Here is a 26,238-nt window from a genome sequence, read left to right on the forward strand (position 1 = left end):
ACAAGGAAACCTTGACTGAAACAGATTTGAAAACATTAAGCAGTTTCATTGCACATACTTACCTTATGTTTCTAAATCCAGAAAATTCTGGCCTGGCAACTTTCAAACTGTGACCAGTTGCCTGACTTAAATTTTGAGGAGTTTACAACACTGGCTTCACACAAAACATGAGGAATTATGAATAAAGATGCATAAATAAGTTTAATTACAAACATGTTCGGTACAATTTAACAGCAGAAGAAACACGCTGTACAAATCACTGACCATCAAACATAACACAATTTACAACAATCTAACAGCAGTTTCAATAATTAGACACAAAAATCAACATTTATTCTCGGCAGTTTGATCAATGGTTATATAAAAGAATAAGTAACATATTTCTAATACCACTATTTCAAAGACTGTGCGTAAAATATGACTGTTTATAGAATAAAGTGCAAATGATTATTTAGATACTGTTTTGTTAATATGATAACAATATAAGTATGTAATATGGTAATCACTACAACAGATGTAATACAAGTACAACAATCTTTCTTCTTGTATACTTCTGAAAAGAAGTTATTTGTTTTGTCTATTGTTTAACACAGAACACAATATTCCAGCTGTATGCAGTGATCTGTCCAGTCAGACAATCCAGTGATCAACAGCATGAGCATTCTACATGTGATGGCATGTCGACCACGTCAGTGAGCCAGACATTAAAAGGAGTAAAGGTCTACTCAATATTTTCATTTTGTCGGTGATCTTTTATCAGAATTTTGTCTCTCAGTGTACTGACATGAGCCTGTGATGGCAAATTCATTGTGGGTACCTGTACATTGGACCAACTTGTATTGAAACTACAATTTTTCAGTTTCAAATTCCATTCAGATAAGGAAATGTACGTTTACAGAAAACACTGTCAGTTGCAATTCTTTGACACATGCACAAAATATTGCTAAACGTAATGGTACAAGAATCACTATCAAAACCTCACTCTCACGAAATATAAGAAACTGTTGTCCATAAAGTTGGTCAATATCCCATACTTTAACATACACTTACGAAATGGCCCTGAGCCCCATTCCTCAAAGCGATCTTAGTTCTATGACAGTTGAACTCCGATGCTTTACCAACACTTGTGACAGTCGTAGCACTACTATCGACTTCAGGTAGAGGTCCCTGGTCTTCTGTCTTGAACACTGTTGACTTTGGGGCACACCAGTATCTTTTCCCCCCCCCCCCCCCCCCCCCAGTAGTTATTTCAAATTTAACATTTCTTGGAAAATGAAATGACAACAGAGAAAATGTTCATATACGAACACTAAAATATTGATTGTAACCATGGCAACCACAATGTCATAACAACCATAGAAAGAGCAGACAGTAGAGCAACAATTATCTGATCAACTAAATTGTTCAGACTCGGTAACAAGCCGTAATTATAAACACCTGAGAAATATATATTCTTGAGAACATTTCAAGCATGATAACAAATTGTAAAAACAAAACATAACAGAACATTTCTGTATTTTGCAAATCACATTAAAACATTAAGGTCAGAACCACACAAACTGACTGACTACCATAGATCCAGAAGCTAAGCTATCACCTACATTCATAATTTGAGATGCAACTAAAATTTATAAGAAAAAATATGAAAACAATTTAAACATGTGTAATATGAGTAATTCTAAATGAATTCTTTGAAAAAAAAACATAAACATTCTGCAAACAAAGTTAGATACCCTGTGTCAGATTGCTTCCATGGCAATCTTTATTAAGTGTTCACACCAGTTGATGAAGGATTTCCCTGACATCAAGCGTACATTAATAGTAAAGAAGTTTTTGGCTCCTAACCTTGATTGCTGTGTTGTTTGTATCTTTATTTTTCAAAACTCACTTTCGCTGCACAGGACATATACAACAAATTCATCAAAAGTGAAATTCGTCAGCCTAGAGGCACACTATGAAGAGGTAAAAAGACATTCTGATTTATATTTTCTTCTCTGATGCACAATGTCTTCAGTAATATCACCAAACACAGTAACCATGGTAACAGCTAAGTAAATGTGTTGAAAACAAATGAATATCAGTAAACCATTGTTTATGTCAGACAGATATAAAAATTGGACAACATTCTAACAAGTATAAACATGACAGACACAGTGTTCCAAACACAGACATGGGGTTAGCTCACTCATCTCACGATAATTCTATAATGTACAGAAACTGGAACTGAGAACTATCGTTGGTATAATCTGGCCATACATGCAAATAAAGACCAACTGCATTTTGTGGCAAATAATTCTCTCCGACATGCTTTGCATGATTTACATGATTTGGAAGTTGTGCTTTAGATTTCATGGACGTTAGATGAATTAGATTCATGTTTACCTGTAATTTGCACTCAGGTAGGAGTGATCAGTAATGATAAGAGGTCTATATATTTGAGCACTGAATGATGTTGTCATGTGATGATTTGAGCAGGTTGATAACTTTCATCTAATAATGGGAGAAAAGACCACAAGAGTTCTTGTTGTGTATGATCTGATCCAAACTACACAGGGCAAAACTTGGGATAGTTTTCTCCATGGTACTATTCATGTTAAACAGAAAACCTTTTTCAGGCAGTTCACTGACAGTCACAAAGGAAGATGTGAGTGATATGCCCATGATACCAACATACTTCGCGTCTGAAGGTCGATAAAATGTTTTTTAAGGACAGATACCTATTTCAGGTAAATTCCTAAGCTCCTTCTTGATAATGTACACTTTGGGATCAGAGTTACTTTGTTGGCTGAATATTTCAGACAGTACCATCAACAAGCTTGGTTCAAAGTCAAGTTGGCTTATGCTCTGTCAGTAAGGGGAGAGAACTCAGTAGTAGCTCAGACTAAAGAAACACTACTTCCTGTTATGATCTAAATTGTGGTTTGGTAGCCAGGAGGGGGAGGTCTTGGGTACTGCCCAGGTGTACCTTGAGGATAGGGGGTTCCTTGTTGGTAGGGCTGTGCTTGAGATGGTGGTCCTCGTGGCAAGGGCTGTCCTTGTTGATAGTTTTGGTAGTTTTGCCCTTGCTGGTAGTGCTGTCCTTGATAATACTGTCCTTGATAGGATTGTCCTTGCAGGTACCCTGCTTGTGGGTAGGGCAATCCTCCTTGCTGAGAGGGTGGTCCTTGAGAAGGGTATGGACATTGTTGATAGGGTGATCTTTGTTGTGTGGGTGGTCCTTGTTGAGAGGGTGGTCCTTGGGATGGGTATGGACACTGTTGATAGGATGGTCCTTGCTGAGAGGGTGGTCCTTGTGAAGGGTAATGACCTTGTTGATAGGGTGGTCCTTGGGAAGGGTATTGGCCTTGATTATAGGGTGGACCTTGCTGAGAGGGTGGTCCTGGTTGAGATGGCAGCCCTTTACTATAAGGAGACCCTTCAGGATAGGTTGCAGGCATGCTCTGATTAGGGGGCGGGGCTGATTCTCTGTGAGTAGAGGGTGTGTCTGATGGTTTGTCGGCAGGTTGTGTATCAGCTGGTACTGCAGCAGGCCTCTCTACAGGTGGTGAAGGGCGGATCCCTCTCATCTTGTAGTACTGTGTCACTTGCTGTGGCACTTCATACAGGACATGTCTGGCAAGCTCTGCCTTCGAACTCTGAAAATAACACAGTATATTATTGTTCAACACATGAATCATATCACAGAGTCATAAGTGAATATAACTAGTGTATGAAATAAGCCAAAAACCCAGCCAGACTTCTGAGCTGGTAAATTCAATAGGGCTGGCTAGCAGTGAATTCAGACAATCTAGAAATCTACCCTGTCTCAGGCAGTCGGATGGGGCTTATTTCATAAAGTGATATACCATGTCAATATCAGAGATGAATTCATATCAGTTATCTGCCCAAACATTGGGTATAGTTGGCAAAACTGTGAAAATGATTTCAGTAAGGATTACTGAAAACAAGAAATGACACTAAATGTTGTTAGAACCAAACTCCAGGCCTTTGTCCAAACGATGTTGATGAAAATCCTTATGACCTCCACCTTTCATAAAAGTCAATCAAAATCAAGAGAACTGTCATGTTAGCAAACACTGGCTCAGGGTGGCGTAGTACAAAACAAGCTCAGTGCTGAGACTACTTAAGTCTATTTTAAGGTATGGGAGTTATAGTCACCTTAGCACTAAAATCGCTACAACAGCACCTGATTGAGAAATGGTTCTACTAATACTGATGCTCCTCCTGCCACTGCTGGTACTACTACTGCTGTGGCTGCTGGTACTACTACTGCCGCTACTTCTATTCCTGCTACTACTACTACTACAAGAGTTGCAGCTAAACAATGTAGTAATGCTAAAAGTGCAATGTTAAATGCGCAGATCTATGCTCATGCAGTTGATCACTGGATTGTTTGGTCCAGCTTCGATTATTTAGTGTGGCGTAAAACTAAACTCATTCTACTCAACTAAACTCACTACGACGACGACTACTACTACTACTACCTTCTATTGATACTACTAGTGCTTGTGCTGCTACTACCACTATTGCTGATTCTACTACAGCTGCTTCTACTACTACTACTACAACTGCTACTACTAACTTCTGTTGATACAACTGCTGCTGCCACTACTGTTGATACTACTACTGCTGCCTACTATTGATGCTACAAGTACCACTGCTGTTGCTGCTACTGTTACTGCTGTTGCTACAACTACTATTGCTGCTACTACTACAACTACTACTGCTGCTGCTACTACAACAACTACTGCTGCTGCTACTACTACTGTTCCTACTATTTCTATTGATGCTACAAGTACTGCTGCTGCTGCTGCTCCTGTTACTGCTGTTGTTACAACTACTACCACTGCTACTGCTGCTGCTACTTCTACTACAGTGGCTACACTAACTGCTGTTACTGTGACTATGTCGCCAGTTGCTGCTACCACTGTCCATTGTTCATTCAAACTGTGGCAGGCTGTCCACATCAACACCACAAATGCACTAACACTTTCAGCGTACACAGTAGTTTATTGAAAAGAATATTAACATATATAAAACATTCAACAAAAACAAAGTGTGGCATGAAAACAATCTGTGAGTGAATATAGTTTTATGGCGCTAGCAACATTCTTCCTGAAACACATTTCAAGTTATTGAACTTAATGTAAACACTCTACTGAAAACACATATGAAATGTGCACATAGCCATGTATAAGGCAAACTGCTTATGAAATGAGCACTATACAAGTAATATCTCTATCAAAACAACATTTACGACATGAAATAATATTGAATATCATACATATGATAAAGTTTAGATGAAAATAGTAATTAGGAGAAAAACATACTGGGTTGAAAATTCAGAGGTATATAACGAACATATGATATGTGTTATATACCTCTGATTTTCCATTACAGTATGTGTCTCTAGATTCTTTCATAACCTTGCTAAGATTTTAATATATGCTACATTGGACTATAACTTACCAACCACAATCCAGAAATAAGTGAAGTCATGGTAGAATATATTGTACATTTGTTCAGAATCTAACAGATACAAAGTATCCCAGAGTATATATTTCATGGGCATGGTAAGGTATTCTCACCAGGATCAGCTGAAGACATGTCACAAAGATAAAATTACTTTTCTAATCTCATATTTGGGCCAGACAATCCAGTGAATGGCATTGTGATCAACAATCCATGGGCATGCTTCCCAACCTAGTCAAATATATTCTGTTTATACAATACCTATAACTATACAAAAATGCAGAAAGATTTCCATTCCAACCCCACAAGTATTCTTAATAATCATTCTATGTGAATAAGAATAGATATTGAATAGGAAGCCTACTCTAACCCTAAGCCTTACATGATGCTAAATCTAAACCCTAAACCCAAAATGTAATCACAATACATTGAATACATTCCAAGCGGGGGTTATGGAACTCTAGCCCAAAATACTGCATGTTCATATCGGAAGAAAACCTGGAGCCGTCAAATCTGCCAGCAAACTGAATTCTTTACAGAGACCTTTTCCCTCGTATAGCAACTCAGCATGCAGGCCAGACAACAAACACACAGAATGTCAAGGCCAGTCATTTTTAATCAGCCAATCAGCACTGAGGCTTCAAAACACTTGGTATGGGTAAACAGAATATTACCATCAGTATAGCTGATGTCAGTAGCAGGAACATCAATTTGAATAAAAAGTTCCAGTGATAGACAATAGAGGTCCATCTTTGTTGGGTTTGCCATGACGTTAACATGAAAATGAGGGTACTACCATGAGGTATATTTGTGTTCAGTGACACTTTTCTTTTGCTTGGATCACAATTTCCAAATTACTAGTACATGGTCAAGAAATGAATCTGAATGGTCCTAAAAATATGGTCACAACACTAGATGCAGGGGGGCCCTATGGACATGCTGGATTTTAATGCAGACAGGTGAAGACAAAAACATCTGATATTAATGAGTCACTGAGTTCAGATTTATGCCAATGTTAGCAATAATCAGCAGTATCATGACAGGGGACAAGAAACGGGCTTCACACATTCTACCCATGTGGGGAATCGAACCCGGGTGTTTGGCATGACAAACTGACACTAGGCTATCCTACCGCCCCATTATCAATGGGTTTGAACATATGGCAATATATATTTTTTACTGCATATGAATAACATAAGCCCTATACTGTACACACGATTGTAAACATGGGACTGGTTTTACTTTCCTTATAGTAATATTCCAGTACTATCAGGCGAGGAAAGACGCAAGTGGCTTGCACGTATTTTACCTTGTATGGAGTCAAACCCCCCGAACAAAAGATGCATTTAATGAACATGGTAATGGCAGGAAGTAAGAGAGTGAGGGATTGATTGATTAGGTTTAGTTTTATAGTGGCCCTGAGCAATATTCCAGCCATATGGCCGTGTGACGCATGGAGACAGGGATGATACATATGTATTGTTTATACAGAAGTATGACATGAATGTGCACTATAAACATAAATAGTTTGTCCAAAGCATCTGAACATTGCAAATCCCTTGGTAGCCTGAGATTTACTTAGCACAAGTACAGTATGAATTTGTATGGGTAATACACAAGTGAAAAAGGTGAAAGGTATCAGAAAGCAGATCAAAATTCCAAGCCAGGCAGGTATCTGGTAGCTTTAAAAAATTTCCAGTCCAGATACAAACCTGCCTGTCCAGTTTTCAACAACAATAATATAAAAAAAAGTTGTGATTGATTATCAAAACATGAACTGTCCAATTGTAAAGAGTTTAACAATAATTATCATAATACCTTTAACACCTCTAACTGACGACAAGAGAACCTGTGTGATATTATGGAATATTTACTGTTCGGGGTAAAAATATCTACTAGACCACCATAATGGCTACTTTTGAAATTTGACTGACTGAGATGAAAACAGACCAATCCAGAAGGTCGGGCAGGCAGTAATTTTAAATAATGGTCATATACTACTCAAAAAGGTCAAATACCATGTACAGGTAGTCACTTGTATGAGTGAGCCCTCTCACACAGTCAGTCATTTGTATGCCACATGTTGAGTCAGTGTTTATTATTCATATGATAAAACATAACCAGTGTCACATATATGTGATATGTGTATATATCACTTTTGCCTAGCAACGATTGTTTTTCACAATCTGTGATATCACTAGACAATTGAATGTGACGTCAATTAGCAGGGCCATCACCCTTGCTTACCATGTTTTACTGCATCAACATAAATGAATAACATGGATAGTAAAGAAATTATTACACTCAAGCAAGCTTGTCATATGACCTATATGAAAAATATGTTCAAAATTTGCCACTTGTTTCGTATAAGTCGTATCACACACTTGCTTGTGTAATAATTTCTATTGTTTTACGAAGTACATTACAATAATATATCTGTTTATACTGAAATACCAATATACCAAATCTGACAATCGTACAACTGTCTCCCATGAGTATGTTGATAATCACAAATTTCTCCACATACTATAATCAGCAGTAAGTATAGGGTAAAACACTCTAATGGCAGTAATATTGTATCATGATGTTGGGAGGAAAAAGGGAGGCAGGATGTACATATCTACACATTGAGAAACCACCAAGCGCATGCAAGATGCTAACAGATCACATGTCATAATCATGGTGAATCTGAGCATCGAACCCACCAACCCTGAATGGTGGCACCTTGCCCGCATGGCTACCTGTGTCAGCAGAAGAGGGTTCTGAACATGGTCACATGATTGAAAGGCACAAATACTTTGCTTGACAACAATTAACAAGAATAACTTCGTAAGAACAGCTGCTAAGGTCTGTGAGTGAATGCTACTCATGCCGCATCAACCATCTTGTAACTGCTGACATCAACAAGAATATTCCAAACAGTATGAACAGTGGTAAATTGAAACAGAGACTTCATATCAATACTATCAGGTTACAAGATTACACTATGATGGTCAGTAAGTTTGTCCTCTTTGTGCCATGAGCCAGATCTACATTGCATTTGTAGCGTTGTGACTCATTCTCAACTCAACTCAATACTTCATCTCTGGCCACATACTGAGAGTTTATGGACAGGAAGCCTGAAAGATTAAAAGTACCTAATACTATACGCTGTCCCAATCCTTTTAACTGATCTCAGCCCTTGGTGAGTGGTATCACAAAAGGAATTCTAGTAACTTTCCATCGAGTGAACAGTGATTACTCATCTGTTTTGTCATGACGCAATCATACATAAGTATTCTCTGTGTGTTTTCAGATCTTAGGCACTAATGTACCCTATTGCACAAGATGATCTGACTAATAATCATGATTGCCCTTATTCATATATGTGATGACATGAAATCATGAAGCTTAGTGTAGTAATATACTGCAGACTTAAGCCCTAACTAGGACACATACATCTTCATACATATATATTTTACATACATATCTTATTTTACAATGAAAATATTGAAAATATCTAGTTCTACTAGTGTATCAGTAAATTGTTTTTGTTTTGTTTTCTTTTCTTTTCTCTTGATCGGGGGAGGGGGAGGCTTTATTTGATCCTAAAGAACTAGTAAGCTATTTACAACACATACACCATACAAATCATAGTATGATTTGCTCACTATTGAGAAAAAGGAGGGTGCACATTTCATTTTCACCTGACTTTCAATGGTCATTTCACAAAATTTCAGGATTAAAGGATTGGAGGAGGGGGTGGGGGTGGTGGTGGGAGGGTGCACACCCTTGCACCCACTTCTGTATCCACTTATGATGATTTAATGATATAGAGTATGATTTCCCTGTGAACTACAGTATGATGAAAATCAGATTCTTCATACAATAGTGCGAGCCTACATACTTGATGAAACATGGGATCATTATAATGTCTGTAAACTTGTGTAAACTGATCACAATAAGCAGTGTGATAAACATGGCCGCACAACTACTGGCTTCAGTCATTAATGAGCTACACCACTAAAAGGAGGCATAAGATCATGATAATCTAGTTTACCCTTTTTAAACATTTTGACAAATATGGCCACACAACTACTGGCTTCAGTCATATAACGAGTTACACCACTCAAGGTTTATCATTAATAAACATGTCACCACTATCTTGGGTTGATAAAACACTTTTGGTTTGAATTTTGATAAATAATTGCACAATATTCTTTGAACACAATGAATTGATGATAAATGCTGGTATATGATTCAGTGACTGTCAAACTTAAATAAAGATGCACTTCAGGAATGTTTGCAGATAGAGTGACATGGGGCCATGTTAACATCTATAAAATGACATGTATTGTTGCCCAAATGTCTATGACTACTTTTTTGCCTCAACACTGAAAATGGTCTTGCAGGGCTTTATATATTTAGCCACTGAGTATCTTCTTCAGGTATTCAAGACATTTAACATAATTAAAGAATCAAACCCTGGGCCTAGATTTTTGAAGCTCTCTTAGTGTTAAGACAGTCGTAGGTGCCATTCATTAACATTAACTTACAACTACCTTAGCGCTAAGAGAGTTTTAAAACTCTAGGCCCTGGTCCTCAGCGTGACAAACAGATAATTTACCCAGTAGACTACCCACTGCCCCTAGTCTATGACAGCAATATGATACAAGACAGATCATCAAAACTGAATCCCATTCTGTCCTTGAGTGGAGACAGCATCATCAACAACATCTGTTTGACTATATGTCTGCATGAGTGTTTACACAACCGCAACACAGAAGCCCCTGAAGACTTAGTGTCACCGTACAAGGAATTCAGCTGTCGTTTATGAGGGGATAGGGTCCATCTGCTGGCGTTTGATTGGCTGGATGCCTTGAAGTCGGTAGTACTCAACAACCTGTTTGGGCACCTCGGCCAACACATGACGAGCCAGTTCTTCTGGACTACTCTGAAAAATGTCGAAGGGAACCTTTGAGTTATTTATATCTGTCTTATCAAACAAGTATGGCAGCATATTATAAATACTGCACACTATGGTTAAATAGCGCAAATGAAAATTTCATAAACCATTCAGCTTTCCAAGCTTTCGCATTTTTGCTTTTATTGCATAATATGCCTTGATTAATTTCTTTATAATCTTCAAGAATTAAATGTACATAATGGTTCCCTTGAACATTTTCCACATAGCCGGTCAGCAGGCAAAAACAGCAATATTGCATCACAAAACTGTGATGGTCATATATAATATTCACTAGAGGTGTGACAATATATTGTAGTATTGATAATCGTGATACTTTATCGGACGATAAATATGTCGATACTTTTTTCGTATAATAATACATATCGTTGACCTCAAAATTGTTAATTTTCGCTGGAAAGTGACAGTCTTGTCAACATTTACACTGTTACTTGATATCAAAATAAACGTTTCTAAAGAAAATAACTGAAGGTAGCATATCATGATGTGCATCGAATCGTATCGTATTGTTCCATGATATAGGGACTGGTTAATGTATCGTGAATTTTCTGTATCGTCACACCTCTAATATTCACATTGACATGGAAATCAATGCTTGATTTCCATGTACGTCTGTTACTGCTTCCAGCAGTCTGATTGCAGCAGATTCTGTTCTGTTGCTTAAGAAATCATGGAAGATCAAACTCCAAAATCACAGATGGTAACTGGGTCAATATTCCAACTATACGTAAATAATCAAGTCTGGACCAGACAACCCAGTGATCAACAGCATGAGCACTGATCTGCCTGATTGGGATAGAGAACTGCGTCAACCAAGTCAGTCAGCCTGACCTCCCAATCTTGCTAGTTGCCTCTTACGACAAGCATAGATTGCTGAAAACCAATTCTAACACGAATCATCGTGGGTTGACATGTGGTAAAAGACAGAGGAAAATAGAAAAGAAAGTTGACTTTGAAGTGAATTCTCATGAGACCAATTAATTTCCTGTTTTAAGGAGTTTCTGTGGCAAAACAGGCAAAACTATGAACCACTATCATTTATTTATGAAAATTTCCATTGACATTAGCAATTTAACAAAATCATGAAAATGTTTAAAAGGCATAATTACAATGAATATAAAAAACACCTTTGTCTTTTCACAAAATCTACTTGGGTTTATCCTTAAAACAAGACAACAAATTGATTGGATGTAAAATCTGGACAAGTCTCCCTACCTGCTTGAACTCCCTGAATGGCACGAACTGCACGATGTCCCGTTTGACCGGCTCCCCGCTCGGAGCTCTCAGCAGCCCATCATCACCATCCAGCTCCTCCATCATTGTGAAGTCAGCGCCACCTACACCTACGATGATCAGTGACATTGGTAACTTGGATGCCTCTACAATGGCCTGCTTGGTAGAGCTCATGTCACTCAGGACACCATCGGTCAGCAGCAGTAGGATGTAATAGGCCTGTGTAATGGACAGACAACTTATGGTCAGTTGGTCTGGAGTAAGTGATGCTAGCACAAATGTTTTACTCTCTCCTCTACCCAATACTTTATATTTGTTGTATGATATGAGGACAAACTAGTTTAGCAAAAAGAACCAGGGCCCCGTTCCTCAAAGGTATGCTATGACAGTGGTAAATCTATACTCTTCAAAAAAATGTAGGGAGTCTTCATTTTTTTAATTTACGATTAAAAATATTTTGGAGAGTTATCAGAGTCAGTCAATGTTGATAAGACATTATTGAATGTTTTGAGAGTGCATCACCATTTGCACTTCCTTACAACCATAGTTATTTGGAACGTAGTCGCTTTTGAAAGATTATTGGTGTATGGCATGTAATTTGCATGTACGATGTTCATGTTAAAAACAATTGACTAGAAACAAACACTAACAAATGTGTGATTCAAGATGAGTGTCAAAATTAATATTCTAAGTGATTTATCGACATTCTTGAAAAAACGCCAAAATCAAGAATGGGACATGCACGTGTATGGGGCTACTGCGTTGTGTATGTGCATATCATGCGTTGTGATTTAGGTTTGGTAAAAGAGGAAATGGTGGTGTGTTCACAAGATGTCTGTCCTTGAAACGTTTGTTCATGTTTACACTTCCTATCCAAATTGAAAGTTCATTATCCCCTACTTTTTTTAAGAATATATTTTTAAGTATAACATCATGGTGCTACAACATTGGTAAATCTATGTTTAAGTATAACAAACTTACGACCATCGCAGCGCTACGACAGTGATAAATCTATGTTTACGCATAACAAACTTACGACCATCGCAGCGCTACGACAGTGATAAATCTATGTTTACGTATAACAGAGTTACGACCATCATAGTGCTACATATTGCTTTGAGGAACAGGGCCCAAGGCCCTTATTCTCGAATCATTCATAGCAATAAGAATTCCTAACTTTGATTGTAGCCAATGTGTTAGGAATGGGTTTAATCAGTTTGTAGGGCTTTGAAAGTTTCAAGAATAGCTAGCCAGGCCTCCAATGAATGTCAGAAGACCAGTTTCTGAGTTACTTTGGGTGAGCGATGAATAAGACATCATCCAACAACTTCACAACAAAAAGGGGGCACATGTATTTGTAATCACTGATGTTTGTTATTTTGACAATGACAAGGTATTTTTGAAGCAGGGAAGAAAAAACAGATGGAATTCCAAAGATAAAGAAGTGTTAGTACATTTATGGAAAGCCAAGTTAATCAATAGTTCATGAGGTCAGGCCATTGTTATATATACTTGTATAAGTTATCACTGGGTCAGGACCTAGGAAAGTTTAGTTTCATCGTCATACAAATAAATTTTGAGTGAGTGAGTGAGTGAGTGAGTGAGTGAGTGAGTGAGTGAGTGAGTGAGTGAGTGAGTGAGTGAGTGAGTGAGTGAGTGAGTGAGTGAGTGAGTGGGTTGCATCATTACACCATCAAGCATGGGCGTCTCACAAACACTTACAATCTCAGATGGAAATGAGAGGAATAACAATCAAATGACAATGACATGACAAAGAGAGGCAACATCGCAAAAAGACCACTAAAAATGGCTTACCCATTTCATTTCATGAACACAAAAAGTCCATTTTTAGAAAGTTAATAACACACATATATTTAACAAGTAACATTTTCATAAATATCAAATTTTCAAACACATCAATTTCGAACTCTGTACAGTTTGGTGAAATAGTTTTACAGCTTATTTGACATAAAAAACATTCCACCTGTGAAGACTCACATGTGCCCCTTTTGTTTGTTCTTCTCTTTGAGCTGCATATGCAAACCTAGCGACATGTCGGATGATGGGTGACACATTGGTGGGTCCGTACAGCTGGACATGTCGGATACAGTTGGAGTAAGCTCCCAGTACACCATCAATTCCTGGAGAAAACAAAATTCATTTTTAGTCTGCTTGACAGATTGGTTGGTTTGTTAATTTATCGATATATTGGCATATTGATAAACTGGAATATTGGTATACTAGTATATAGACAGATAGACAGAGAGACAGACAGATGCAATGGCAGGGGACACCAGAAATGGGCTTCACATAATGTGCACATGGTATAAGGACACTCCATCATCAATTTCGCCATGACAAAACATCATCTAGAACACCACACGACTGCACCTCACCTTGACAAAAGGGATTCTGCATATTGAAGTTGATGGCAAACTCATGAGAGACTTCCATTGCTGGGGGAATCTTGGCTCCAAACCCAAGTGCAGGGAACATCTTGTCACTGAAATTTGCAACATTTGTTTGAAAATACTCTTGATTTACCCTCATAAATCATGATGAGGATGATCTGTATTATCAAATGGAGCAAGGTTTTGGAGATTATGTCAAAACAGTAAAAACATTTATGATGAACATGCTTATAATGATCTGATGGACATTATGAACTGCTGTTTGTCCACTTTATGTGTATTCAAGTTAAAATGTGTTTAATGAACTACAGCTAAACAAACTATCATTAGTGGTTTATTTGAGTTGTTATAACCATTATTTACTGTAGTTCTCCATTAACAGGAAACAACAGAAAATACCTAAATATCCCTGTCATATCTTAAATTTATTTTTTACAGATTGTGTTCCTTAATCGCTGGGTTTTAAACTAGAAATGAGAGCACAGTAACTTGTCCCAAGACATAAGGGTAAGTTGCAAAGTTGTCTCCCTTGGAAAGAGGCACACAAATACTTGTACCCATGAAACTGTACCTAGAACAACACTTTTAAGATTTTGATCTTAACATCAGTCATACCTGTCCTTACAATACAGACAGAAGAACACACACACTTTTCAGCATTACTCATTATTTGTAACCAGTGATGACTGAGTGTGCAATCTGCGAGCCCATTTCCACAATATATTGCACAACTGGCAACTTATCTGTTCTTAAACAAAGGTATATCTTTCATAATAATAAAGGTGAAACTGTTAGTGTAAATAAAGGTGAAACTGTTAGTGTAAATAAAGGTGAAACTGTTAGTGTAAATAAAGGTGAAACTGTTAGTGTAAATAAAGGTGAAACTGTTAGTGTAAATAAAGGTGAAACTGCAAGTGTAAATAAAGGTGAAACTGTTAGTGTAAATAAAGGTGAAACTGCAAGTGTAAATAAAGGTGAAACTGTTAGTGTAAACAAAGAATTAACTGTCTGAGTAATCAAAGGTATAACTGCTTGTGTAAACAAAAATGAAACTGCTCGTGCAAACTAGGGTCAAACTGCTTGTGTAAACAAAGAAGTAACTGCTTCGGTAAATAAACATGTAACTGCTTGTGTAAACAAAGGTGAAACTGCAGGTGTAAATGATGGTGAAAATGCAATTATAAACAACAGGTGAGACTGTAGGTGTAAACAAAGGTGTAACAGGTGTAATGCAGGTAAAACCACAAGTGTAACTGCAGGTGCAACTTCAAGAGCTACTTACGAATCATAATCCTGGCACACATCACCAACAGCTCGTATTGCCTGCATGTACTCGTTAGGCTGGTAGGGGTTGATGTAGTGCAGCGATGTGGGGTTACCAGGGTTACCATTGGAGGCAGTGAAATCTATACCTACCTGAAATCAAATAGTTTCACATAAACGCTCTGGGATTTATACTACAGGTAGTCATGGTAACAGTCTCCTGTTAGTCAGGATCAATGACAAACCATCAGCATACTTACTGTAAAATTGATCTGCATGCCCCCAAATATGAATTCTAAGAATGTGTGTTCTTTCATGATCTGCAACAGAGAATGAGTGAGTAATCATGGTGACATCTCGATGAGGGGTATTTCAGAGGCATCAAAGCATCTAAACTTATTGTGAGGTAAAAGTGACAAAAACTCATCAACACTGATGGAGTGTTTTTCAGCAATATGAAAACTTTAAGAACCAGGATCAAAGCACCCCCACCACACAAACAGTTAAACATGACTACTAGAGTGATCAAAACATTCAATACTATGCTAATGAAATCTACCATGTACATACCTTCATGGATGTTAACAAACATATTCCTGAATTTGTATAATTTTTCTTTTTGGACTTTTTCTTTGGGTTGATGACTGGCCAGGAATACTGGAACAAGATTAGCAATCAGTGAATGAGTAAGGAAAGGAGATCAAAGTTTGACTGGTAGGATGTCTTGTGTATATTTGAGACTACTGTGCAACAGTAAATGTGCATTCTATTTGTTCATACTTTTCTCACATTCTGGTGCAACAAAGGGACACAACCCCACATACTGCACTGCAGGAACTCAGATGACTTGAAGAAGTATCTTAACATGAGAAGAAATTTGCAGATTATGGACAGACACTTTGAGTTAAACTCAAACAGTCCACAATTCAATCTGGACTAGTTGCTGTAATCCAATAGATATTGGGATATCATCCCAGTACTGAGACATTCACTAGTGTGACGACAGACTGGCCAGTGTTTGACTAGTGTGGAGACAGATCAACCAGCGTTTGACTAGTGTGGAGACATATTGACCAGCATCTGACTAGTGTGAAGACAGATGAACCAGTGTTTGACTAGTGTGGAGACAGATCAACCGGTGTTTGACTAGTGTGAGGACAGATTGGCCAATGTCTCCAGCACCTACCTCCTGGTGACTGGCTTTCATCATCTCATCCACAGTGGTGGTGAAGCCGCCGATGTAGTCGTGACCACCGTCGCTGTCCCAGTCATAGATATCAAACTGAAGGTACACAAGCATGTCACAACTAGGATCACAAACAACCACAATTCAGTCAATGTAATTGTCTGTCTGTTTGCCTGTTCTATACCTGTCTTAAGTCCATGTTAAAGTATGGGAGGTCTTAGAGATTCTGTTTGCCTATTCTCTGCCTGTCTTAAGTTCATGTAAGTATAACATGTTTCTCATGTTTGCTAGTTTTAGAAACTGCACAAATTGCATTTGCAAATTTCACATTCAGTGTAAAATGATACAACTTGCTACTTTAAAGTGATGACTGATATACCATGAACATAGACATCCTGGAGTCTTCAAGAAATATTCAATCATGACTTTCAGTTAGTGAAGGGAGATATAGAGGATACTAAACGACCTTCTGTGTAATACCATTTTTATTAATCGAGTTAATGAATTGATACTAAATCTTTAACGAGTTTAATAAAATGACATTTCACGGAAGCGAGTTTAGTATTCTGTTTATTACTCGCCAAACATAAATTGGACAGAAACTGCCACGAAATTCACTAGTGTGATCACTCTCAGCTTTCAATGAGTCAAGCAAGGGCTAGAAAAATTGCAACATCAACGTTAGCATTGTGACATCACAACTTTGAACCATTTTGACGTCATACGCCAAGCGGTATTACACTAGTGCAATACTGCTGTAAAAATATTACACTGCAGTATCTTCAACGGGCGAGTAATAATTCTAAGAATGAAACATGTTTTCATGCCCTGACAACTTCTATCAAGTGTCTTAAACACTAATACAGTAGTTCCAAAATTGTTTGTGTTTGATTATGAGAAAATATGATTGACTGCTTAGTCATTAGGTCACTGTGACCAATCTTCAAACATTTCAATTAATCGGCACACCACTAGTCATTACAGTTCTAACAATGTCAAATACACTTAGATCAGATGTTACAGATTGTTCAGCTGAGTGATGTGCTTTTATGTAAAGAGGAACTTCAAGATTAGGTCAATTCTCACCCGAATCTCCTGACTTCGGTTTCCTGCACAGAGTGTTGACAAAGGAACCTGGAATGGCCGCCAACTTGGATTGAGAGAGTTCTTGATGACCTGTATCAGAAACAGCGCTATTACAACCACAGAAATATACTGGTGCCACTTCTTGTGTCCTTACTCTGATCCTGACTATTTCTCTATCTCAAGGTCATAACGTAATGCTAAAATCTGTCTGTGCAAAGTAGGACACCAGGACCCCAATGTATAACTACCTGGGCACCATTCCACAAAATAATATTAGAGTTATGTTTGTTTGTTTGTTTGTTTGTTTGTTGTTTATCATCACACTCAGCAATATTCCAGTTATATGGTGGTAGTCTGTAAATGATCAAATCTGGACCTGATAATCCAGGTGCCACTGTACAAAGCGATCTTTGAGCTAAGGTGAATGTAAGTCTTATATCTTAACATCACTTAAGATTGTCGCACTAAGATTGTTTAGTACATTGTCTACCAATTTTGTTTCTGTTTTTATGAATAAAGATTAGCATAACAAGCTCACTGATGATCACTGACATAGCAAGATCAATCGACTGACCAATTATGAAGTCAATTGGTCCAGCACTCACTACTGTAGACTCACCTCAGTTCTGTGAACAACTTGCCAACTACGGTCCATTGTAGAGCGAAGAATCTCCAAATATGGATCAGACTTGCCGAAAAAGTCCTGCAAAATGAAATCCCCACATAAGTATTAAATATATTAGCCTTATCATTAGCCAAGCCTGTTTTCGTTTATTAATGCATAGATGTACATAATTGTTTTCCTCAACACTATTAATGAAGATTGACACATATAACAAATAGAAATATAAAAGGAACTTAGGAAACTACAGTTAGTGTGATTTCATATGAGACCGATGAACTGCTCACTAAAGACAAAATGTAATAAATGCAACAAAACCAAATTTTACACAGCACATGAAATCAACAGACCAACTCACTTTAGTGAGTAATATACTATCAAAAAGAGGCAATATCGCATGGCGGGGTACCCTAGTGATGAAAGCATTCACTCTTCACACTGAACACCAGGTTCGATTCCCAGATGGGTACAACATGTGAAGCCCAATTTTTGTGTGCCCCGCCATGACATTGCTGGAATATTGCTAATAGCAGCATATATCGTAACTCAATCACCCACTACAGCAGTATCATAGCAAGAGGGACCAGAAATGTTCTCTAGCCAGTGTAGACTGTAGCCATGATAGGGATCAAACCCAAGTTGGCAAGACAAGCAAATTTTTTAACCACTAGGATTCCCCACTGTCTATTATACTCCTAACCAGTTGTGGCCGTAAAAGTTATCATTTTCTTTACACACTACTAACAATACCACTGATGTTTTTAAATTACAAATATACTACAGCCGTAGGGCAAATAAGGGCAAAGCATTGATATGACTGTTACTATGGCGATGTGATGACTGTTACTATGGTTACACTCTTACCTTCTTGTCCAGGTTTTTCCCTCTGAAAGTCATGTATGCTATCTCTCCTCCCTCCTTCACCTCCTCTGCTCGCACCTGAAGAAGAAGTTTGGTTTGAAGAGGTCTTTAAAGAGACAAGTTCAGTATATGAAATAACTACCTAGAATTAATCTACTTTTCGGCAATAAAAATACAATTATAATCTTATTTCAAGATGTCAACAACAATGACTGTTAGAACTTAGGGTTCCATGTTTGACAGACTTACTATTAGAGCGCCATGTTTGACAGACTTACTATTAGGGCGCCATGTTTGACAGACTTACTATTAGGGCTCCATGTTTGGTGACAGACTTACTATAAGGGCTCCATGTTTGGTGACAGACTTACTATTAGGGCTCCATGTTTGGTGACAGATTTACTATTAGGGCTCCATGTTTGGTGACAGACTTACTATTAGGGCTTCATGTTTGGTGACAGACTTACTATTAGGGCTCCATATTTGACAAACTTACTATTAGGGCTCCATGTTTGGTGACAGATTTACTATTAGGGCTCCATGTTTGGTGACAGATTTACTATTAGGGCTCCATATTTGACAGACTTACTATTAGGGCTCCGTGTTTGGTGACACATTTACTATTAGGGCTACATATTTGACAGACTTACTATTAGGGCTCCATGTTTGGTGACAGCCTTACTATTAGGGCTCCATGTTTGACAGACTTACTATTAAGGATCTGTGTTTGGTGACACATTTACTATTAGGTCTCCATGTTTGACAGATTTACTATTAGGGCTCCATGTTTGGTGACAGATTTACTATTAGGGCTCCATGTTTGGTGACAGATTTACTATTAGGGCTCCATATTTGACAGACTTACTATTAGGGCTCCATGTTTGGTGACAGATTTACTATTAGGGCTCCATGTTTGGTGACAGATTTACTATTAGGGCTCTATATTTGACAGACTTACTATTAGGGCTCCATGTTTGGTGACAGATTTACTATTAGGGCTCCATGTTTGGTGACAGATTTACTATTAGGGCTCTATATTTGACAGACTTACTATTAGGGCTCCATGTTTGGTGACAGATTTATTATTAGGGCTCCATGTTTGGTGACAGATTTACTATTACGGCTATTAGGGTCTCATGTTAGGAGACAAACTTCCTGTTATCATCTAATGAAACAAACTCACTATCAGGATGCCAAAATTTCCTACTATCATGGCTCATTTCTTAATAAGAATGTATTATTATTACTCCCTGTTAGCAATGAACATACTGTTAGTACTCCATCTCCTGCTGTGAACTTACAGTTATGATTCCGTTTCCAGCCTTGGTTCGTCCATCAGGCATCATCAAATTTTTAGTGAAGGGGTTGCTGGACACCAGCTGAAACACACAGGAAATGGAGGATAAAAAACAAGTGGACATAATTCAACATTACAACTCTCATAAAACCACAAATCACTGACCTGTCCCAGGGTACAGTCCAGCTGACCAAGGAAGTCATCATCAGTCAGTTGAGGTGTTGTATTGTCAAGATCATACACAGCTATCCGGCATTTCTGAACTTCTTCAAAATAGTAGTTCACTTTAAAGCATCGGGAGAACTTGGGATCCAAACAGTTCTTTATGTTTTCCGTCCTTCCAATCTAGAAAACAATAAACAGAATTCAAATAAGAATAAGGAGGCCCAGAGGTTAAAGTGTTCCCTCGTCATGCTGAAAACCTGGGTTTCATTCCCAACATGTGTGCCATTTTTATTCACGATGACTCAAGCTCACAGTGTACCAAATGTTGATTTAATGGCTCTCTTCAAATGAGTTCAAATGTCAATGCTGGGATGAAAGTTGTCAATAGAGTACAGGTGAAACTTCACAAGAAAGTGAGTGAAAATGAGTATGATTTCATGCAGCTTTTAGAAATATTCCAGCAATATCACAACAGGTGACAGCAGAAATGGGCTCCATACATTGTACTAATGTGGAAAAGCTATGCTTTAACCAATAGGCTACCCCACCGCCCCACAAAGCTATTATACTATAGTTCTACAGCAGTGCATGATAAAGTATGGGAGTGCAAGACATAAGAAATGTAGAGATGTGGGGAATCAAACCTGGGTGTTTGGCAAGATGAGCAAATGCTATGACCATTAGACCATCCCATCGCTCCTTAAAAAGAAGCTATGCACTAGGTATTGACATTCTTCCTTCTCTACATTTCATTATTCTTTCTCGACTATGTGCTACTTGTCTTCATTGTTCACTCAAGTCTTTGTTTGCAGTGCAATCTGCATAATGGATTCAAATCTGCCAATTTGACAATAAATGATTTTGTTGTAGTGAATGTTTACTTCCTGAATACAAAAGAAAATATACATCAGTTTTTTCAAGGCTGGTCTTTCCTTCTTCTCTGGATGCAGACTTCTCTTGCACACTCCTGGAGGCAAAATATAGCTGAATCAAAGTTACAGGGGTTTCTGTCTTCTTTCATGACATAGAAAAAATTTTTAATTCATATTTTTTCTAAATCTTGGAAGGGCATTTAGACTTGGAAAGCATGAGAAAATGAGATTTGTGGATGTAAATTTCTTTAGCGTGGATAACACAACATTTCAGAGCATATCCTTGCTCATGTGTATAGTAGGCAGTACCACAGAGGTATATACTAGTATACAGAAGCGCTACAAAGAAAACATATTTAACAACGCTGACAACAGAAAATGTAACACAAAAGTGAGGCCAGTAAAACAACATGGTAATTGGCTTGAAGGAATGCAACACAAATAAGAAGAGGCCAGTGATAAACTAAAACACCATGAGGAGGCCAGCATACACCAATTCCCAGATGGATAATCTGGTCCATGGGCAGCTATTGCACTGGTAGGAACAAGTCAACATATGCAACAGACTTCACATGTTCAAATGGCTCACACACACTAAATATTCACATTCACTGCTAAAACTGCTTGGTGAAATATGTTAAACATATCACAGAAAATTAAATAGCTATTTTGATATTTTTAATAAAACATATCACAGAAAATTGAATAGCTATTTTGATATTTTTAATAACAAAGATAACAGTATTCATTTCAAGGCTTCATACCTGTAATATTCCATATATACACACAGTGAAAACTTATAAATGTTACAAAACCACCACAAATTAATCATCAAGATTAATAGATTTTAACCAAGACTTCTGTACACAGTAATTGCAGTTTGGAAACTATATAAACTGGAGGTCTATACATTTTTAACTAATGTTTTGAAAAACGGAACAAGAGATATATGTATTCAGATATTCATCGTGGGAGTCGTTCTTCATGACACTCATTCAAAAAACTTAGTTTTAATGAAGTTGATAAAAGATCTTTGTCAAGGTATTTCTGGAATATTGGTAAAGCGGCGTAAAACCATATTTATTCACTCACCGAATCTTTGTATGAGAGAATATACTGCTTTTAACTGATAACACTGATCATATTTACTTAGCCGGGAAGATTCGGGCTAAAATTGGGGAGTGAGTTTAGTTTTTCACCGCACTCAGCAATATTCCAGCCATATGGCGGCTGTCTGCAAAAAATTGAGTGTGGATCAGACAATCCAGTGATCAACAACATGAGCATCGATCTGCGCAATTGGGAACCGATGACATCTGTCAACCAAGTCAGCGAGTCTGACCACCCAGTCCTGTTAGTTGCCTCTTGTGACAAACATAGTCGCCTTTTATGGCAAGCATGGGTAGCTGAAGACCTATTCTAAGTTGACAAAAGAAAACATAATTATATTCTTTCCAGTATAATAATAAGATATTATCTATAATGCACACAAAAATGCATGTCTAGTTTGGGTGACCTTCAGCAATATTCCAGATAGCCAAAACAGAAATGGGCACACGCTTTATAACCCATGATTGAACTGAACCCAGTCTTTGGCTGACAAAAGAAAGCATGAATGTCAATACCATTGGAGAGGTCACCACTCGGTGGCCTGTCTCAAGCATGGCAAGCAAACACTTTATTCACTAGCACCCAACACCCTGCAGGGGTTAAAAAATCCCATTGCCTGATGCCTGGGACAAGTCAGTTTTCATTTCGGGCAATCAAATAATGGTATCTTACTTGTCCATGGACTACTAGATAATTTCCACCTATGGTTTCAAACTGCAAATAATCTTGGATTTAATTTCATATGTGCTCATGATGAAGCTATTAATGTTCGCAATAATAATAAAGTAGAGCTAGTAGAGAGTGAAATTATCATTCTTCGATAAGTAGTCCAGCAAACATTAACATCACGCTTTGTGTCATAAAATCGGGGCAAGTGGCATATTAGTCTGGACAAGTTCCTTTCTTGAAGTCACTTGCCCTGTGGCAAGTGTCTAGTCAACTCATTTTGGAAGCCCTGCCCTGCCCTGGCCTGATGGTATTGAAGGTAACAGAGAGAGAAAACTCATAGCCTGTGTATTAGAAACTTCAAGATGCATACATACTACTCCTCAAGAGAAAGACAGTTTAGAATAGTTAGGCTTTGGACAAGAGCATTTAATTACTAAGAAGCTGTCCGGATTGCTTGATCGTGGTTTATATAAGCACCTTGCCAATTTATTCACTAAAGTTTCCAGGACTTCTCTAAGACATTGTCCTTGCTATTCAAGGATATTTTGTTAACCTCAGCCAAAACAGTTAGGCAATTAGCATGTTTAAACATGTTAAAGGGGTGCACAGTTACCATAGTTACATTAAACAACATCAGGAGATATCGATTATGCAAATACAAAGTGTACACAATGCTTTTCTTTAATCCTCCCTAAAAGGCGTAACCCAGTTTGTATTCCCTGAGTCATACCACATTTAGAATTGTACACAAAAGGACCCTGTTTGGTATTAATATTCATGAGATGTAAAGGTCATGATGATAAGCAAACATGGAGATCATTTTCCATGACACGAAGTTGTCATTCAGAACAATTCGTATCATTCTGGTTACGAATGACATATATAAAACATACATGTATGTAATAAATGGAAAGATTCGGAAAGATAGAGAGACTGCCAAAATAATCTGAATGCAGTAACCTTCCAGTTTACTTGTGAAACTTGTTGCAAAATTGTATCATTTGTGACATTTCCTGTAGTCTATTTTTATTTTATAATTCAAATACTTTTTAACTGTGACAGTATTCATGCTTGCCTAGTACTTTTCAAGTACATCTTGCTATTTTCAAAACATAAAGAACTTTCAAGTACCACGCAAACATTCACAGACTTTCAAAGCATCAAGCAAACACCATAAATGAATAAGACTGACAAGTCAGTGAGACAAGATAATCATGATAATAACATAATAATGAAATGTAATAATAAGACTTAAGGGCAGAATTTTAAAATTAAAACTTAAATTTAGGAATTTAAGACAGCGCTATCTCCCATGTATCACCACAATGTAAATATTCACAAATTTAAATACATAAATACAAATATATAAAACATACATGTATATAATTAATGCTCGAACGTACTATGAGCATATGGAGCAATGGCCTTCATACAAAGTCACTTGACTTGCTTGATATTCGGGACCAAGAAATCGTTCTGTTACCTCATCCCAATGGCCTCCTCGTCGACTCATGTAGAGTACAGCACAAGGATCTGATTTGGACATTACGTCCTTGTCCAGTAGATTACGACACTCAATCCGCAGTTCCACTTTTGACACACACTGATCGGCTGTGGTTGAGACACGGGGAACGTTTGGGTACATTTGTGGTTGTGCCATTCTAAAATCTAAAAGGAAAATCAAAATACTGTACCCATGGTAACAAATAACACAACGACAATCACAAGGCTAAACAACACCATTGTTACAGTGGATTTCAAAAGTTTGAAGATCATTTTTTATTTCATTTTATTATTAACAGTTAAATTCAGACATTACATCTGCAAAGTCATATAAATGTGTAGCCCATATCGCACAATCACGCAAAATTTGGATATTTCCTTGCTCTGGTTGCTGTGGTAACAGAGTCCCCATTACAGAAAAGGCAGAATTTGGGGGTTCCATTCAACATGCTTGAACGAACATCCAGTCAAAAGCTAAATAGAAATAATGTCTGCTGAAAAGAAACATGGCCTGCAAAAGATATAGTTTTAATATACAATGGAAGCTGTCTAAACCGACACTCATGAGGACTGAAGAATTAATCCAATTTACACAGGATGCCAGATTGTAGAGCTGACGATAAGAGTACAAGCCATAGAAGGGACTGAGATTTTATGCCGGTGTTGACAACTTGCTGGATTGAACAGATACTGGTTTTGACAGCTTCCACTGTATCATGGACAGCTGAATTTTAACACCTTTGCTTTACAAATGACAGGTTGTCAGCTAACTAAAAATGAATACGGTAATGAACTAGATGACCTCTCCCAATTCAAAGGGGACAGAACATGTTCATGCTGCAAACGACACACCTCACAGCCCCACCCCTACGTAACCGCACCAGTTTCTAATCGTAGGTAATTTCTAGCAATAAAAGTCACTGTCTTCATGATTCCGAAGACACACGTTTTCTAAGTTGCTTGCAAACGATTTGTACATTACATGCACATAGTTTTCATGTGCCATAAGCACAAGTGGGTGGACACTGGTGCCTGTAGAAATATGCATTATTATTTATACTATTTTTAAGTTTGGGTGATTAAAACTATGACAAGAGAGGAGAAATAAGCAAAATACAGACAAAATATTTCAACTGCCAACTTGTCATTGTCGTTTGTAAAACAGTATCTGACAAAATACCAACGATATTTGAAATGATCTGTCAGACCCTTAAATAATATTCCATAGACTCGTAGACGGCCCGAGGTGGTCAGACCGAACCAAATTCAGATCATGTCATATTCAAAGAATGAAGGGCCCAGATAGCCTAAATTTTCTAAATTCAACACTCACAGTGTAGAAAGCTTACTTTATGTGTCAGTCCGCTAGTCCGACAGAGTAACTCGTGATTTTAGTGATCGCAGCTATTATAAACTGTATACGTCACTTGTTTCATTCGAATGAACGCTATTTGTGCACAGCAGACGCTTGCAAAACACTAGAATAAATACTATTTCCTGCTTCTGAATTTATTACTTTAGAGTT

The 26,238-nt window shown here is 37.7% G+C and overlaps 1 protein-coding gene across 4 annotated transcripts; it reads right to left on the reverse strand.

Annotated features, from left to right (window-relative positions):
• Positions 1–184: 184 nt before the first annotated feature.
• Positions 185–26,238, reverse strand: LOC137258936 (copine-3-like). 4 transcript variants are annotated; one of them, XM_067796632.1, is made up of 16 exons: positions 26,063–26,218; positions 24,694–24,878; positions 20,560–20,739; positions 20,399–20,476; positions 19,101–19,175; positions 18,234–18,317; positions 17,615–17,704; positions 16,529–16,624; positions 15,913–15,999; positions 15,603–15,662; positions 15,362–15,495; positions 14,065–14,171; positions 13,667–13,809; positions 11,651–11,887; positions 3,362–3,635; positions 185–3,325 (listed from the first exon to the last, which is right to left on the reverse strand). In XM_067796632.1, the coding sequence occupies exons 2-16, from the start codon at positions 24,868–24,870 to the stop codon at positions 2,910–2,912; spliced, it is 2,238 nt and encodes a 745-aa protein (XP_067652733.1). In that variant the 5' UTR covers positions 24,871–24,878; positions 26,063–26,218; the 3' UTR covers positions 185–2,909. The 4 variants fall into 4 exon arrangements, with proteins under 4 accessions (XP_067652733.1, XP_067652732.1, XP_067652735.1 ...); XM_067796634.1 differs by lacking the exon at positions 185–3,325 and adding an exon at positions 10,265–10,405 and having other exon boundaries at positions 3,545–3,635; XM_067796631.1 differs by having other exon boundaries at positions 185–3,635.

Source organism: Haliotis asinina, chromosome 12 (assembly GCF_037392515.1).
Source record: "Haliotis asinina isolate JCU_RB_2024 chromosome 12, JCU_Hal_asi_v2, whole genome shotgun sequence".
NCBI lineage: Eukaryota > Metazoa > Mollusca > Gastropoda > Lepetellida > Haliotidae > Haliotis > Haliotis asinina.